Raw genomic sequence first — 15,955 nt, 5'->3', positions numbered from 1 at the left:
GTGGAAACTTTGAAATCAGGCGTCAGTGGCCGGACACGCCCCCTTTTGAAGAAAAAATTCTGTTCCAAAGTAGAACTGTTCTACCTGACTAGAACTGCAGAAAAAAAAATTTGGAGAATTGCGATTTCTAAGATAGTCCGTTCTCCACCAGTTGCTCCTAAAAATCAGGCGCAAATCATGTGGAAACTTGGGCCCATTATCACTACCTTTGATGGACTAGGAATGATTGAGTGCTCTTCAAGATGCCATACCCCATTGGTTGACCAATTATCAACCTACAATACTGAAAAGGGTTGTTACCCATCTTATCGTCTGAACATAACATAAGAAATAGGAGCAGGAGTAGGCAATTTTGGCCCTTGAGCCTGTTCCGCCATTCAATACAATCATGGCTGATCTGATCCTGGCCTCAACTCCACTTCCCCGCCCACTCCCTATAACCCTTGACTCCCTTATCATTCAAAAACCTGCCTATCGCCACCTTAAATATATTTAATGACCCTCTCTCGGGTAAAGAATTCAAAAGATTCACAACCCTCTGAGAGAACCCTCCTCATTTCTGTTTTAAATGTGCGACCCCTTATTCTGAAACTATGCCCTCTAGTTCTAGATTCCCCCATGAGGGGAAACATCCTCTCTGCATCTACCCTGTCAAGCCATCTCAGAATCTTATGTTTCAATAAGATCACCTCTCATTCTTCTAAACTCCAATGAGTTTAGGCCCAACCTACTCAAACTTTCTTCATATGACATCCCCTTCATATCAGGAATCAACCTCGTGAACCTTTTCTGAACTGACTCCAATGCAAGTATATCCTTTCTTAAATAAGGAGACCAAAACTGTACGCAGTACTCCAGGTGTGGCCTCACCTTTGTTGGAGCAGGACTTCCCTATTTTTATACTCCATCTCCCTTGCAATAAAGACCAATATTCCATTTGCCTTCCTGATTACTTGCTGTACCTGCATGCTAACTTTTTGCTTTTCATGTACAAGAAACCCCAAATCCCTCTGTATTGTAGCATTTTGTAATTGCTCCCCGTTTAAATAATAATTTTCTTTTTTGTTTTTCCTACCAAAGTGGATAACCTCACATTTTCCCACATTATAGTCCATTTGCCAATGTTTTGCCCACTCACTGAGCCTATCTATATCCCTTTGTAGATTCTTTGCGTCCTCCTCACAACTTGCTTTCCCACCTATCTTTGTATCATCAGCAAATTTGGCTACATTACACTCGGTCCCTTCATCCAAGACATAAATATAAATTGTAAATAGTTGAGGCCCCAGCACTGATCCCTGTGTCACCCCATTAGTTACAGTTTGCCAACCTGAAAATGACCCATTTATCGCGACTCTCTGTTTTCTGTTAGTTTGCCAATCCTCTATCCACGCTAATATATTACCCCCAACCGCGTGAGCTCTTATCTTGTGCAGTAACCTTTTATGTGGCACCTTATCGAATGCTTTCTGGAAATCCAAATATACGACATCTACTGGTCCCCTTTATCCACTCTGCTCGTTACATCCTCAAAGAACTCCAGCAAATTTGTCAAACATGATATCCCTTTCCTAAATCATGCTGACTCTGCTTGATTGCATTATGATTTTCTAAATGTCCTGCTACTACTTCCTTCATGATGGTCTGCAGCATTTTCCCAATGACAGATGTTAGGCTAACTGGTCTGTAGTTTCCTGCTTTCTGTCTTCCTCCTTTCTTAAATAGGCGTGTTAAATTTGCGGTTTTCCAGTCTGCTGGGACCTCTTCAGGATTCAGGGAATTTTGGTAGATTACTACCAATGAATCCACTATCTCTACAGTCACTTCTTTTAAGACCCTAGGATACAAGCCATCAGGTCCAGGGGACTTGGCCACCTTTAGTCCCAGTAGTTTGCCTCATACTTTATCTCTAGTGACAGTGATTGTTTTAAGTTCTAAGATCCCCCCCCCCCCCACCACAGTAGGTCCTTGATTATCAATTATTGGGATGTTTTTAGTATCTTCTACCGGGAAGACTGATACAAAATATTTGTTCAAAGTCTCTGTCATTTCCCTGTTTCCCATTATTAATCCTCCAGTCTCATCCTCTTGGAGACCAACATTTACTTTAGCTACTCACTTCCTTTTTATATACCTGTAGAAGCTTTTATTGTCTGTTTTCATATTTCTTGCTAGTCTGGTCTCAGGCTAATAATTCTGAGGCTCTATTGTAATTAGAGGCAGCCTCTTATCTCGTGCCAGGACTGTTAGTGTGATTATAACTACTGCTTATGTTAGCAATCTCACGCTTTTTTGATTGCATGAAAGCAGAATGCTTTCCTTCCTTCCTTCCTTCTACTCTTGCTTTCTTCCCTCTTCCCTTCCTTTCTTCCGTCTTCCCTTCCTTCCTTCCCTTTGGCTTTGCGTGCTTCAGTTTTTCCCTTAACTTTGTTCTCTTCAGTGCTCTACCACGTGCGGAGTTGGTGCTGTGTGGAGACAAGTTGAGTGTAGCACCAAGGAAGACTCAGATTGTGAAAAGATGAAAAAACCAGTCCCTGCTCGGAGATGTTTTGTACGGCCATGTGCAATCTGGAAAATAGGTAACTGGAGCAAGGTAAGCAAAAAGTGCAAACTATAAAGGGGACAACAGATTTCTAAATTCTTCTATTCCACTTCCCCCATCCAATGTGTTCCCATCTCTCCTAAGGGTGGTGATAATTAATTTGACAGATGCTCATCATCTTATGACCAAACTGGACAGTCTTCATGGGCGAGCTTACACAATGATGGACCATTTTATATGGCTCTTGTATCTGTGGAACTGAGCGGACCCCAGGTGCAAGGGTCGGGAAAAAGGGCTGGAGACCCAGATTGCCATGTTTGAGCCACTTTAATGCTGTCCTAGATTCCTGGGGCTTTCCTGCAGGGGCAGAGTGTGGCCTATGCTTGCAGAAGATGCAGGCTAGGTGGACCAATGTTAATAAAGTGATATGGGCCATTTTTGCTCTTCCACCTCATTTGGCAGTGGAAATGTTTTCTGGGCACTCAAGCGCATGATCTGTGGGGGGCCTGTGGGCAGGCTGATGATCTGAAAGTAAGATGGAGTCTTTATTTTTTTTGTCCCTCTTCCAGAGGTTTAAACCACAATTGGGACCTCCTAGTTGCCAATCTCCCGAGTCTGAAAGTCCCCACCACTGAAGGCAGACAGGCAGCTCAAGCCTGAAACACCTTCTGAATTTTCCATTCCACTGCTGGAGCTGTCCTTAGGACCATTGAAATGGCTTGGGACATGGAATAAGGATAATCTTGAGGACGGACATAATTTTGCATGGAAAATGCAATATATTTGAATGACAACACCATGAAAAGATTTTCGTATCTTAATTTCCAAAATCGAATAAATAGGACATCCAACAAACACCTGATCATATTTTCATTTCCATTTGTTAGTTATTAATTGTCAATTAAAGAGGCACTTATTTTGAAAAACGTTTTATTTCTTTGGTAAACAATTACAATTTTCATTAAAATGTCAACATGATTTTTTTTGTTGAAGGTGGTATATGATTACACTACATCTTCCCCCTCCCTGAGATAAACATTGCATCTTTCTCTAGGTCACTGGCTTCCCCAGTGACTCTGAGGAAATATATTGGGGTAGAAATTGTGGTCGGAGGCTTCCCACGGGCGAATGCCTCAGATCTTCAAAAAATCGACAAATTTACCTGGAGGTTCGTAGATTCACACTCCTGGGCCTCTATGCATAGGCCTGCACAGAGGCCCGGGTATCCTAGGGGCGCATGTATGGAATCAGCATTAAATATGAATGGGGATCACTTAAAAAAAATACACAAACACATGAAATAAAAACATTTTAACTTACATTTTAAAATTAATTTAAATGCCATTTAATTAAATATTTTAAACAAATTGGAAAGGGTTTTTAATGTAATGTAGTGATAGAAAAATTAAATTTTATTTTAAACTCTTATGCTGGTAAAAGCAGGCCTGCTTTTAACAGGCATAAGAATTTCAAGAGCATTTGCTGGGCACCTCGGATGAACTCTTAGGTGCTGCAAAGTCAGCCCCATTATGTGGTGTAGTCTGCCAGAAAGGTTCATAGTTCTATCAGTGCTGAATTAGCTGATCTGGCAATGGGGGAACCACAATTGATCAGTGTCGCTGTGCTAAGGTGGATATAAATTGCTCTGGTTTCTTACCATTAATCTGTATCCAACAACCCTTTCTGGAAGTGCATAGATGGCATCTGAAGAAAGAATGGGACTTGGTGGTGATGGGCCCCAGAATCAATTAGCCTGATAGTATCTGCACTCATCCATTTAAAAATAGCCACTGACAACTGTTGAACTCTGGAAACAGCTTGATAAATTCAAGAGTTTGATAATTTAATCTTGCATATTTAAAATTAGGCAGATGGTTGTAGCTACTTCAGAATGCAGTGGGATTTCAGAGTCCAAAAAGTGGGTTCTTGTGTTTTTTTCTATGGCCTGTAGTCCTCTGATGGACCTTCTCTTCCAATATGGGTGAAGTTACTCTCTGCAATCAAGGTAAATCATGCACTAAAAGTATGTTAATGTATAGCCATTTGATGCATTCCCATCAATTCTCTAGTTTAGTTCCACTCCAGTGGGGAGCTTGTTGAGAATGAGATGGAGCATTGCAGCAAGGCAGATCGAAAAGAGTGTTGGCACTGACGCAGCCCTGCTTGACCTCGTTCCGAACGTGGATTGGGTCTACGGTGGATCCATTGGTCAGGATCACAGCTACCTGTTTATCCTTCGTCGCCTCCAGACTAGATCCAAAGTCGTTCCATCCTCTGTTATCGAACTACAGTATGCAGACGATGCTTGCGTCTGCACACATTCAGAGGTCGAGCTCCAAGCCATCATCAACATCTTCACTGAGGCGGATGAAAGCATGGGCCTTACTACTAAACATCGTAAGATAAAGATCCTCCACCAACCTGACCCTGCCACACAGCACTGCCCCCCCGGTCATCAAAATCCACGGCTTGGCCTTGGACAATGTGGACCATTTTCCATACCTCGGGAGCCTACGATCAGCAAGGGCAGACATCGATGACAAGGTCCAACACCGCCTCCAGTGTGCCAGAGCAGCCTTCGGTCACCTGAAGAAAAGAGAGTTTGAAGACTAGGACCTTAAATCTAGCACCAAGCTTATGGGTCTACAGGGCAGTAGTAATACCCGTCCTCCTATATCACTCAGAGACGTGGACCATATCCAGTAGACACCTCAAAACCCTGGAGAAGTACCACCAACGCTACCTCCGCAAGATCCTGCAATCCACTGGGAGGATAGACGCGCCAACATCAGTGTTCTCGTTGAGGCCAACATCCCCACAACCAAAGATTGACCACACTCGACCAGCTCCATTGAGCAGGCCACATCGTCCACATGCCCAACATGAGATTCCCAAAGCAAACGCTGTATTCGGAACTCCTACACCGCAAGCGAGCCCCAGGTGGGCAGAAGAAACGTTTCAAGGACCCCCCCCCCCCCCAAAGCTTTCTTAATAAAATGCAGCATCCCCACCGGCACCTGGGAATCCCTGGCCCAATACCGCCCTAAGTGGAGGAAGAGCATCCGGGAGGGCACTGAGCACCTCGAGTCTCGTCACTGAGAGCATGCAGAAATCAAGCGCAGACAGCGGAAGGAGCGTGCGGCAAACCGAACTCCCCACCCACCCCTTCCTTCAACCACTGTCTGTCCCACCTGTAACAGAGACTGTAATTCCCATATTGGCCTGTACAGTCACCTGAGCACTCACTTTTAGAGTGGAAACAAGTATTCCTCGATTCCAAGGGATTGGCTGTGATGATGATTTGATGCATGAGTATTAAAGGAACAGATTTTTATCCACACTCCCAAAATTCCTTCTGGGATAGAAAGAGTTGATTGCACATTAACACACAAACCTTGTGTTAAGAATTTGTGGCTTGTTAAAGGCTTCTAATGTACCAATTTGAAATTATTATGCAAATTTGCACAAGACTTAGCATGTTAATGATGTCTTCTGTAAAGGTGGCATTAAGGTAGAGGCATTGAAAGGAGTAACTTTCACAGTAGCAATCAGTCAATCAGATAAATGCTAATTATACCATTTATACAATCGATAATTGACCTCTTACATTTCAAACAGCACAGAGGTAAGGCACCAAATAAAGAAATGTATAAATGGCCTTGGTATTCAATATCTAGAATGACATAAATTTAAATACATTCAAGCGAAAAGACAAAAAAAATCTGTATTCATGTCCCAATCACTCCCACTGAATTTAAATTCTGTATCATCTAGCCTTTTGCATTTCACTGGCTTCTTGCTGCTCAAATAAGAACAAATGAAACCATCTTTGTACTCATGACTGTTGAACTATTCTACTTATTATTCTTTCCTTTGTATTTGCAGTGCTCACAGAACTGTGGAGATAGTGCTAAAATACGTGACATTCAGTGTATAGACAGTCGTGATAAAAGACCACTGCGACCTTTCCACTGCCAGTTCCTAGGAACCAAACCAATCACAAGTCTTCGTTGCAATCTAAAGGCCTGCATCGAGTGGCATTTTTCTGCTTGGAGTGAGGTGATTAAAGGGGATGAGGGAGATGTTCATTTCTGATCAAATTATTACAATTTAAAAGAAGCTTTGTGTTTAATAAAATGACATAATTTGATTAAAAAAAGGTCTTGAATCTCTCATAATTGCATTTGCCTCCAGTGTTCAAGGACATGCGGTGGTGGGATTCAAGAACGACTAGTACACTGTGTGGAATACAGGCAGTGCAACATGAAGGCTCAGCCTCAAACCACCATACCCTGCAATGCTCAGCCGTGTACTAAATGGGTAGCTGGGAACTGGAATGAGGTAAATTCAACCTTTCGGAGCTGAATTTCTGTTGTAAATTAGGACAAAAGAGTTAATTCTACATCAAAATTGAAGGAGGGATCTCTGTAATTGAGTAGTTCAACATAATGATTATTTCATACACTTTAATTCACTTTTCTGTTGGTATTTAAAAAATATTTTGGTATCAACAGATATATGCTAGTGATTTCACTGTGGGAACTTGCAGTGCCAGAATGCAGTTTCTAAATTCTTTCCTGGGATGTGGGCATCGCTGCCAAGGCCAGCATTTATTGACCATCCCTAATTGCCCTTGAGAAAGTGGTGGTGAGTCGCCTTCTTGAACCTCCTTGTGAAGGTATTCCTACGTGCTGTTCGGAAGGGAGTTCCAGGATTCTGACCTAGGAACGGTGATATATTTCAAAGTCAGGATGGTATGTACCATGTAGGGGAAGTTGCAGGTGATGGTGTACCCAAGCACCTGCTGCCCTTGTCCTTCTAGGTGGTAGAGATCGTGGGTTTGGGAGGTGCTGCCGAACAAACCTTGGCGAGTTGCTGCAGTGCATCTTGTGAATGGTACACACTGCAGCCACGATGCACCGGTGGTGGAGGGAATGAATGTACTAGGTGCTGGCCAATCTAGCAGGCTGCTTTGTCCTGGATGGTGTCGATCTTCTTGAGTGTTGTTCAAGCTGCACTCATCTAAGCAAGTAGAGAGTATTCCATCACACTACTTGTAAATGGTGGAAAGACTTTGGGGAGTCAGGAGGTGAGCCACTCACCACGGAATACCCAGCCTCTGGCCTGCTCTTTTTCCTACAGTATTTATGTGGCTGTTTCAGTTACATTTCTGGCCAATGTTGACCCCTAAGATGTTGATAGTGGCAGTTTTGGCGATGGTAATGTCATTTAATGTCAAGGGGTGGTGGGTCAACTCTCGCTTGTTGAAGACAATCATTACCTGACACCTGTGTGATGTGAATGTTACCTGCCACCTATCAGCCCAAGCCTAAAGGTCGCCCAGGTCTTGCTGCATGTGGGCATGGACTGCTCCAATACCTGAGGAGTTGCGAATGGAACTGAACACTGCGCAATCATCCCCACTTCTGACCTTATGATGGAGGGAAGGTCATTGATGAAGCAGCTGAAGATGGTTGGGCTTAAGACACTGCCATGAGGAACTCCTGCAATGTGTCAGCATGGATTTGTGAAGGGAAGGTTGTGTCTGACTAACTTGATAGAATTTTTTGAGGAGGTAACAAGGAGAGTAAATGAGTGTAGTGTGTTTGATGTAGTGTATATGGATTTTAGCAAGGCTTTTGATAAGGTCGCACATGGCAGACTGGTCATGAAAGTAAAAGCCCATGGGATCCAAGGTAAAGTGGCAAGTTAAATCCAAAATTGGCTCAGAGACAGGATGCAATGTGGAATGATTGATGGGTATTTTTGATGGGAAGGCTGTTTCCAGTGGAGTTCTGCAGGGCTCAGTACTACGTCCCTTGCTTTTTGTGATATATATCAATGATTTAGACTTGAATGTAGAGGGTATCATTAAGAAGTTTGCAGATGATATAAAAATTGGTGGTGTGATTGATAATGAAGAAACATAGAAACATAAAGACATAGAAATTTACAGCACAGAAGGAGGCCATTTCGGCCCATCGTGTCCGCGCCGGCCAACAAAGGTCAGCAGCCCCAAAGGTTACATATAAACCTATGAACAATGACGGAAAGGCAAAGAGCACCCAAAAAGCCCAACCAGTCCGCCTCACACAACTGCGACACCCCTTATGCTGAAATATTCTACACTCCACCCCAACCGAAGCCATGTGATCTCCTGGGAGAGGCAAAAACCAGATAAAAACCCAGGCTAATTTAGGGAGAAAAAATCTGGGAAAATTCCTTTCCGACCCATCCAGGTGATCGAAACTAGTCCAGGAGATCACCCTGGCTGTATTCTATTCCCTGCAGTACTTACCATTATATCTGCGCTGTCCAACAAAAGGTCATTAAGTCTAATCCCAATTACCCTGCAGGTTACTGCACTTTAAGTGCCCATCCAACCAGCTCTTAAAAGTGGTGAGGGTTTCTGCATCCACCACTCTTCTAGGCAGTGAGTTCCAGATCCCCACAACCTTCTGCGTAAAGAAGCCCCCCCCCCCCCCCCCCGCAAATCCCCTCTTAACCTTCCACCAACCACCTTAAAACTATGCCCCCTCATAATAGACCCCTTCACCAATGGAAATAGACCCTTACTTTCCACTATGTCCAGGCCCCTCAATATTTTGTACACCTCAATGAGGTCTCCTCTCAATCTCCTCTGTTCCAATGAGAACAAATCCAGCCTATCCAATCTGTCCTCATAACTAAGATCCTCCATTCTAAGCAGCATCCTAGTAAATCTCCTCTGCACCCTCTCTAGTGCAATCCCGTCCTTCCTATAATACGGTGACCAGAACTGCACACAGTACTCCAGCTGTGGCCTAAGCAAATTATTATACAATTTAAGCATAACCTCCCTGCTCTTATATTCTGTGCCTCGGCCAATAAAGGCAAGCATTCCGTATGCCTTCTTAACCACCTTATCCACCTGGCCTGCTACTTTCAGGAATCTGTGGACAAGCACTCCAAGGTCCCTTTGTTCATCTACATTATTAAGTGGCCTACCGCTTAATGTGTATACCCTTTCCTTATTAGCTCTCCCATACTTCTCTGAATTAAATTCCATTTGCCACTGCTCTGCCCACTTGATCAGTAGATTGATATCCTCCTACAGCCCATGACTTTCCTCTTCATTATGAACCACACAGCCAATTTTAGTTTCGTCTGCAAACTTCTTAATCATACTCCCTATATTCAAATCTAAATCGTTGATATATACCACAAAAAGCAAGGGACTCAGTACGGAGTCCTGCGGAACCCCACTGGAAACATCCTTTTAGTCACAAAAACATCGATCAATCATTACCCTTTGCTTCCTACCTCCAAGCCAATTTTGGATCCAACTTGCCACTTTGCCCTATATCCTGTAAGAAGAAAGCTGTAGACTGCAGTAAGATATCAATGTACTGGTCTGGTGGGCATAACAGTGGCAAATGGAATTCAATCCAGAGAGGTAATACGTTTGGGGAGGGCTAACAAGCCACATTAAATGATAGGACACCGAGAAGTGTAGAGGAACTTGGAATAGAGAAGGCTGAGGGGAGACCTTATTGAGGGGCAAAAAATTATGAAGGGCCTAGATAGAGTGGAAAGGAAGGACCTATTTCCCTTAGCAGAGGGGTCAACAACCAGGGGTCATAGATTTAATGTAATGAGTAGGAGGTTTAGAGGGGATTTGAGGGGCCATTCTTTCACCCAGAGGGTGGTGGGGATCTGGAACTCACTGCCTGAAAAGGTGGTAGAGACAGAACCCTCACCACATTAAAAAAAATTCTTGGATGTGCACTTGAAGTGCCATAACCTACAAGTCTATGAACCAAAATCTGGAAAATGGGATTAGGCTGGATAGCTCTTCGTCGGCCGGCATGGACATGATAGCCCAAAATGGCTTCCTTCCGTGCTGTAAATTTCTATGATTCTATGATATCCTGGGGCTGAGATGATTGACCTCCAACAACTGCAACTATCTTCCTTTGTGCTAGGTGGGTATTTTTCCCCTGATACCCATTGACTTCAATTTTACTAGTGCTCCTTGATGTCATACTCGGTCAAATGCTGCCTTGATGACAAGAGCAGACATTCTCACCTCACCTCTGGAATTCAGCTTTTTTGTCCATATTTGGACAAAGACTGTAATGAGGTCTTGAGCCAAGTGGTCCTGGCGGAACCTAAATTGATCATCGGTGAGCAGGTTATTGGTGAGTAAGTGCCACTTGATAGCAGCGTTGACGATACCTTCCTTCACTTTGCTGATGATTGAGAGGGGTGGTAATTGGCCGGATTGGATGTGTCCTGCTTTTTGTGGACAGGACGTACCTGGGCAGTTTTTCACATTGTTGCCAATGTTGCAGCTGTACTGGAACAGCTTGGCTAGAGGTGCGGCTAGTACTGGAGCGCAAGTCTTCAGCATAACAGCCAGGATGTTGTCGGGGCCCATAGCCTTTGCTGTATCGAATGCACTCAGCTGTTTCTTGGTATCACTTGGAGTGAATCAAATTGGCTGAAGCCAGTTTATGATGGTGGGGACCTCAGGAGGCCGAGATGGATCATCCACTTGGCACTTCTGGCTAAAGACTGTTGCAAATACTTAAGCCTTGTCTCTTTCACTCGCATGCTGGGCTCCGCAATCATTGAGGATGGTGATATTCATGGAGCCTCCTCTTCGTTAGTTAGTTAATTGTCCACTACCATTACGACTGGATGTGGCATGACTGCAGAACCTTGATCTGCTCCATTGGTTGTGGGATTGCTTAGCTCTGTCTATAGCATACTGCTTCTGCTATGTAGCATGCATGTAGTCCAGTGTTGCAGCTTCCCCAGGTTGGCACCTCATTTTTAGGTACGCCTGGTGCTGCTCCTGGAATGCTCTTCTGCACTCCTCATTGAACCAGGGTTGGTCCCCTGGTGACGGTAATGGTAGGGTGAGGGATATGCCGGGCTATGAGGTTTCAGATTGTGGTGGAATACAATTCTGCTGCTGCTGATGGCCCACAGCATTTCATGGATGCACAATTTTGAGCTGCTCGATCTGTTCTGAATCTATCCCATTTAGCACGGTGGTAATGCCACTTAACACGATGAAGGTGTCCTCAGTGTGAAGATGGAACTTCATCTCCACAAGGACTATGCGGTGGTCACAACTACCAATGCTGTCATGGACTGATACATCTGCGACTGGTAGATTGGTGAGGACAAGGTCAAGTAGGTTTTTCGCTCATGTTGGTTCTCTCACCATCTGCCGCAGGCCCAGTCTGACGGCTATGCCTGTCAGTCCATTGCTTCTGTGCATTTCTAACAACTTTTTGCACAAAGTGTAATCTAAATTTTAGTGCTAATCCTAAATTTACATGTCTATGTAGCTAACTCACAGATTTATGGAAATAGTCTCACTATTTAACATAGAAATCTTTTCAAAACTTGGAACACTATCAATTAGATCCCCCTAACCTTCTCTGCTCTAGTAAATACCATTCTAGTTACTTAAGTCCCTTCTCTGGTAATATCCTAATGAATCTACATTGCACCTTTTCTACATCCTTTCTATGAAGGCTTGCCTAAAACTGCACACAATAGTGCAGTGAGACCAACATATTATACAGGTTCACCATCACCTCCTTGCTTTGATATCAGATGCCCCCATGTATAAAACCCAGAATGCCTTTTCACCTTTTTCCATCCGCAGTCCTGTTTTCAAAGATCTGTGTATATACACCCCAAGAACTCTGTAATACTCCACTCAAATGAGAGTTTTAACATTTCATTTTTTTTTTAAAATTCATTCTCGTGATGTGGATCACTAGCAAGGCCTGCATTTATTGTTCATCCCTGGTTAGAACGGAGTGGTTTTCTAGGCTGCTTCAGAGGGCAGTTGCTGTGACACTGGGCTCCTGTATAGGCCTAGACCAGATAAGGACAGAGTGTGGTTGGCGGAGGGGGGGGGGCGGGGTGCGGAGTTGCCTTCACAGAAAGACATTATTGAACCAGGTGGGTCGGGGTCACTTTTAGTGGTAGATGTACGTTCTCTTATTTTAAACTGAATTCAAATTCTCAAACTGCAATGGTGGGATTTGAACTCACAGGGCTGAATTTTAATGGGGAAGGTGGGTTCGGGGCTGGGGGAAGTGATCTGAGGCGGTCGGGAAGCCTGGGAGAATGGGTTTCCCACAGGCCCGGCCGACTTTTAACGGCAGAGGCTAATTTGAATGCAAAGCCTCTGCTTCCCACCCACAGCCAGCCAGATTGAGAGGCTGCCTGGCTCCGGGTGGAAAGGCCTGCGCACTAGGCTGCACAGTGGAGGTAGGAATTGTGTGGAAACCAGGAGTGGCAAGAAGATTGAGGGGGGCCAGAGCTGGGAAGAAGATCAAAGGCAGAATCGTCAAGAAGATTGGGGGGTGGGGGTGGGAGTGAGCCAGGTAACAGATCGGGGGTGGGGGGGTGGACTGGGAGCGGTAAGTAAGAAGATCGGGAAGGGGGTGGCAGGGAAGAAGGTCGGTGGGGGGGGGGGGGGGTGATGGCAAGAGGATCGGGGACGGGCAGGTGGGTAGAAGATAGACTGAAGTAGTATGAGTCGTGGGGCAGGGTTGTCCAAAGAGGATCTGATGCCGGAGAAGGCGGAGGGAGTCGCTGGTGGGTGGTCCGAAGAGGATCGGGGCCCAGAGGAGCATTGGAGCGGGGGGGAGGCACGGATATCCAAAGAGGAACGTGGGATGGTGTTCAAAGAGGATTGGGGGTCCGAGGAACAGCATGAGGAGGGCTGGAGCAGCAGGAGGGGTGGGGAGGCCTAGGATGTGGGGGGGTGGGTTGCGGTTGGTGGCCTGGGGGAGAGATTGGAGGCCTCGTGGGAGATCTCTGATAGCGGGGGGGTGGGTCAGGCAAAGATCCTGGATTCTGCAGTTAAGTCTAAAGGAACTTAACTCCAAGATCCAACATTAGCTGGTGAGTTTTACATGGTGTGCAAAGCCCACCAACTAAATTTAAAGATAAAATGGAGGTTAAAGATGAGACTTCCAGCCGCATTATAATGGGGGAAAATTGTGGTCGGAGTCTTCCTTCATACGATCGTCTCCGACCCGGAAAAATTCTATGAAAATACCTGGTGGTCCTGGAGGAACGTAGGATTCTGGTCGAAGGGTGCAGTGCATGGAAAAATGCCTTATCATATACGTACAAGCTGGAGTCATGTGGATCTGGACCTCCAATCAGTGTGAGCTGTGAGGAGGATGCTAAGAGACTGTAGGGTGACTTGGATAGGTTAGGTGAGTGGGCAAATGCATGGCAGATTAGTATAATGTGGATAAATGTGAGGTTATCCACTTTGGTGGCAAAAACAGGAAGGCAGAATATTATCTGAATGGCAGCAGATTAGGAAAAGGGGAGGTGCAATGAGACTTGGATGTCATGGTACATCAGTCATTGAAGGTTGGCATGCAGGTGCAGCAGGCGGTGAAGAAAGCAAATGGCATGTTGGCCTTCATAGCGAGGGGATTTGAGTACAGGGGCAGGGAGGTGTTGCTACAGTTGTACAGGGCCTTGGTGAGGCCACAGCTGGAATATTGTGTACAGTTTTGGTTTCCTAATCTGATGAAAGACATTCTTGCTATTGAGGGAGTGCAGTGAAGGTTCACCAGACTGATGCCCGGGATGGCAGGGCTGACATATGAGGAGAGACTAGATCGACTGGGCCTGTATTCACTGGAGTTTAGAAGAATGAGAGGGGATCTCATTGAAACATATAAAATTCTGATGGGGCTGGACAGGTTAGATGCAGGAAGAATGTTCCCGATGTTGGGGGAATCCAGAACCAGGGGTCACAGTCTAAGGATAAGGGGTAAGCCATTTAGGACCGAGATGAGGAGAAACTTCTTCACTCAGAGTTGTTAACCTGTGGAATTCTCTTCCGCAGAGAGTTGTTGATGCCAGTTCGTTAGATATATTCAAGAGTGAGTTGGATATGGCCCTTATGGCTAAAGGGCTCAAGGGGTATGGAGAAACATAGAAACATAGAAAATAGGTGCAGGAGCAGGCCATTCAGCCCTTCTAGCCTGCACCGCCATTCAATGAGTTCATGGCAGGAAAGGGGTACTGAGGTGAATGATCAGCCATGATCTTATTGAATGGTGGTGCAGGCTTGAAGGGCCGAATGGCCTGCTCCTGCAACTATTTTCTATGTTTCTATGTTACTATGCAGTATTCTCATGATAAAATGGGAGCTATGTTTGTACGAGTTCCCATTACCTTCAATGAGAAAACTACCTAAAACACAAAAACACAGCATAATATATAAATAAAACACATATTTAAAATTAATTGAAAGTAAATGTAATTAAATGTTTTAGAAAAAATAAATCTTTTTTGGAATTTTTTTAATGTGTTTTAATAGTGTTAAAAATAAACTTACCTTAATGGACAGGGTTTTTAATATGAAAATGAGTGTATAAACTTAATTTTTATATGTTTTAAAAGTGTTACGCTGGTAAAAGTAAGCTATGCGCCTGCTTTTACCAGGCGTAAAACTTTGAAGGACATTCACTGGGCATGAGTTGGGTAAATAGCCCAATCTCTCCCTCGCGGATGTCCTCCCAGGGATGTGGAGGATCTGTCAAGAGAAACCTTGACAAATCGTAAAGGCCGATTTTCGGCGCATGCACATTGCGCCCCGAAAACCGGCTTTTGCGAGGCCTTGCCGGGTCCGTACTCACTTCGCGCAGACATGACGAGGCCGGAATTTTTGGCTCATTATTTAAATAAATGACCCGCCTCCTGGCAGCAGATTGGCTACCGAATTCCCGCCATACCACCTTTGTTAAAGGGGTTGGAGTTGGGTCCGGGTCGGGATTCCGATTTTAAACATTTTAACTACGCCCACGCCCCCAACCCACACATTTTTGTAAGTTAAAATCCCCCACACATTCTCTCGACTATTAGTCCAGGCATATGGATTACTTGACAAGTAACACAACTACAATGCTATCCTGCTCTTACTTCTATTCCCTGTTCTTTATTTCAAAACATACTACTTTCATATTTATTTAGGGCCCTGGTGAGACAACACCCGGAGTATTGTGTACAGTTTTGGTCTCCTTACCTAAGGAAGGATTTACTTGGCATAGAGTGAGTGCAATGAAGGTTCACCAGACTGATTCCTGGGATGGGGGTATTGTCCTATGAGGAGAGATTGAGTAGACTAGACCTATATTCTCTAGAGTTTAGAAGAAAGAAAGGTGATCTCATTGAATCATACAAAATTCTTACAGTGCAACCTAGTTCTGCCCAGATTCCGACCCATTTGACCCATCTGCGTGAAATTCCATTCAGGAAGGAGCAGGCAAGACTTCTGCCCATGCTCTCTTTGTCACGGTGACATGTCTGGGGAGTTCCCAAACCACCTCGAGAATTTCACCCATTATGGGTAGGCTTGTAAGGCCCAGTGGA

The 15,955-nt window shown here is 44.6% G+C and overlaps 1 protein-coding gene across 1 annotated transcript in view; it reads left to right on the top strand.

The window, feature by feature from the left end:
• LOC139228763 (A disintegrin and metalloproteinase with thrombospondin motifs 12-like) overlaps window positions 1-15,955 on the top strand; it is an 801,719-nt gene that overhangs the window by 711,321 nt on the left and 74,443 nt on the right. The window contains exons 20-22 of the mRNA XM_070860105.1: window positions 2,441-2,593; window positions 6,428-6,601; window positions 6,737-6,883. Coding sequence (XP_070716206.1) covers window positions 2,441-2,593; window positions 6,428-6,601; window positions 6,737-6,883 — 474 coding nt within the window. The remainder of the gene's footprint in view (window positions 1-2,440; window positions 2,594-6,427; window positions 6,602-6,736; window positions 6,884-15,955) is intronic.

This window comes from Pristiophorus japonicus, chromosome 2 (assembly GCF_044704955.1).
Source record: "Pristiophorus japonicus isolate sPriJap1 chromosome 2, sPriJap1.hap1, whole genome shotgun sequence".
NCBI lineage: Eukaryota > Metazoa > Chordata > Chondrichthyes > Pristiophoridae > Pristiophorus > Pristiophorus japonicus.
Note: the sequence above shows the minus strand (reverse complement) of the source record. Positions and strands in the feature narration are given on the sequence as shown.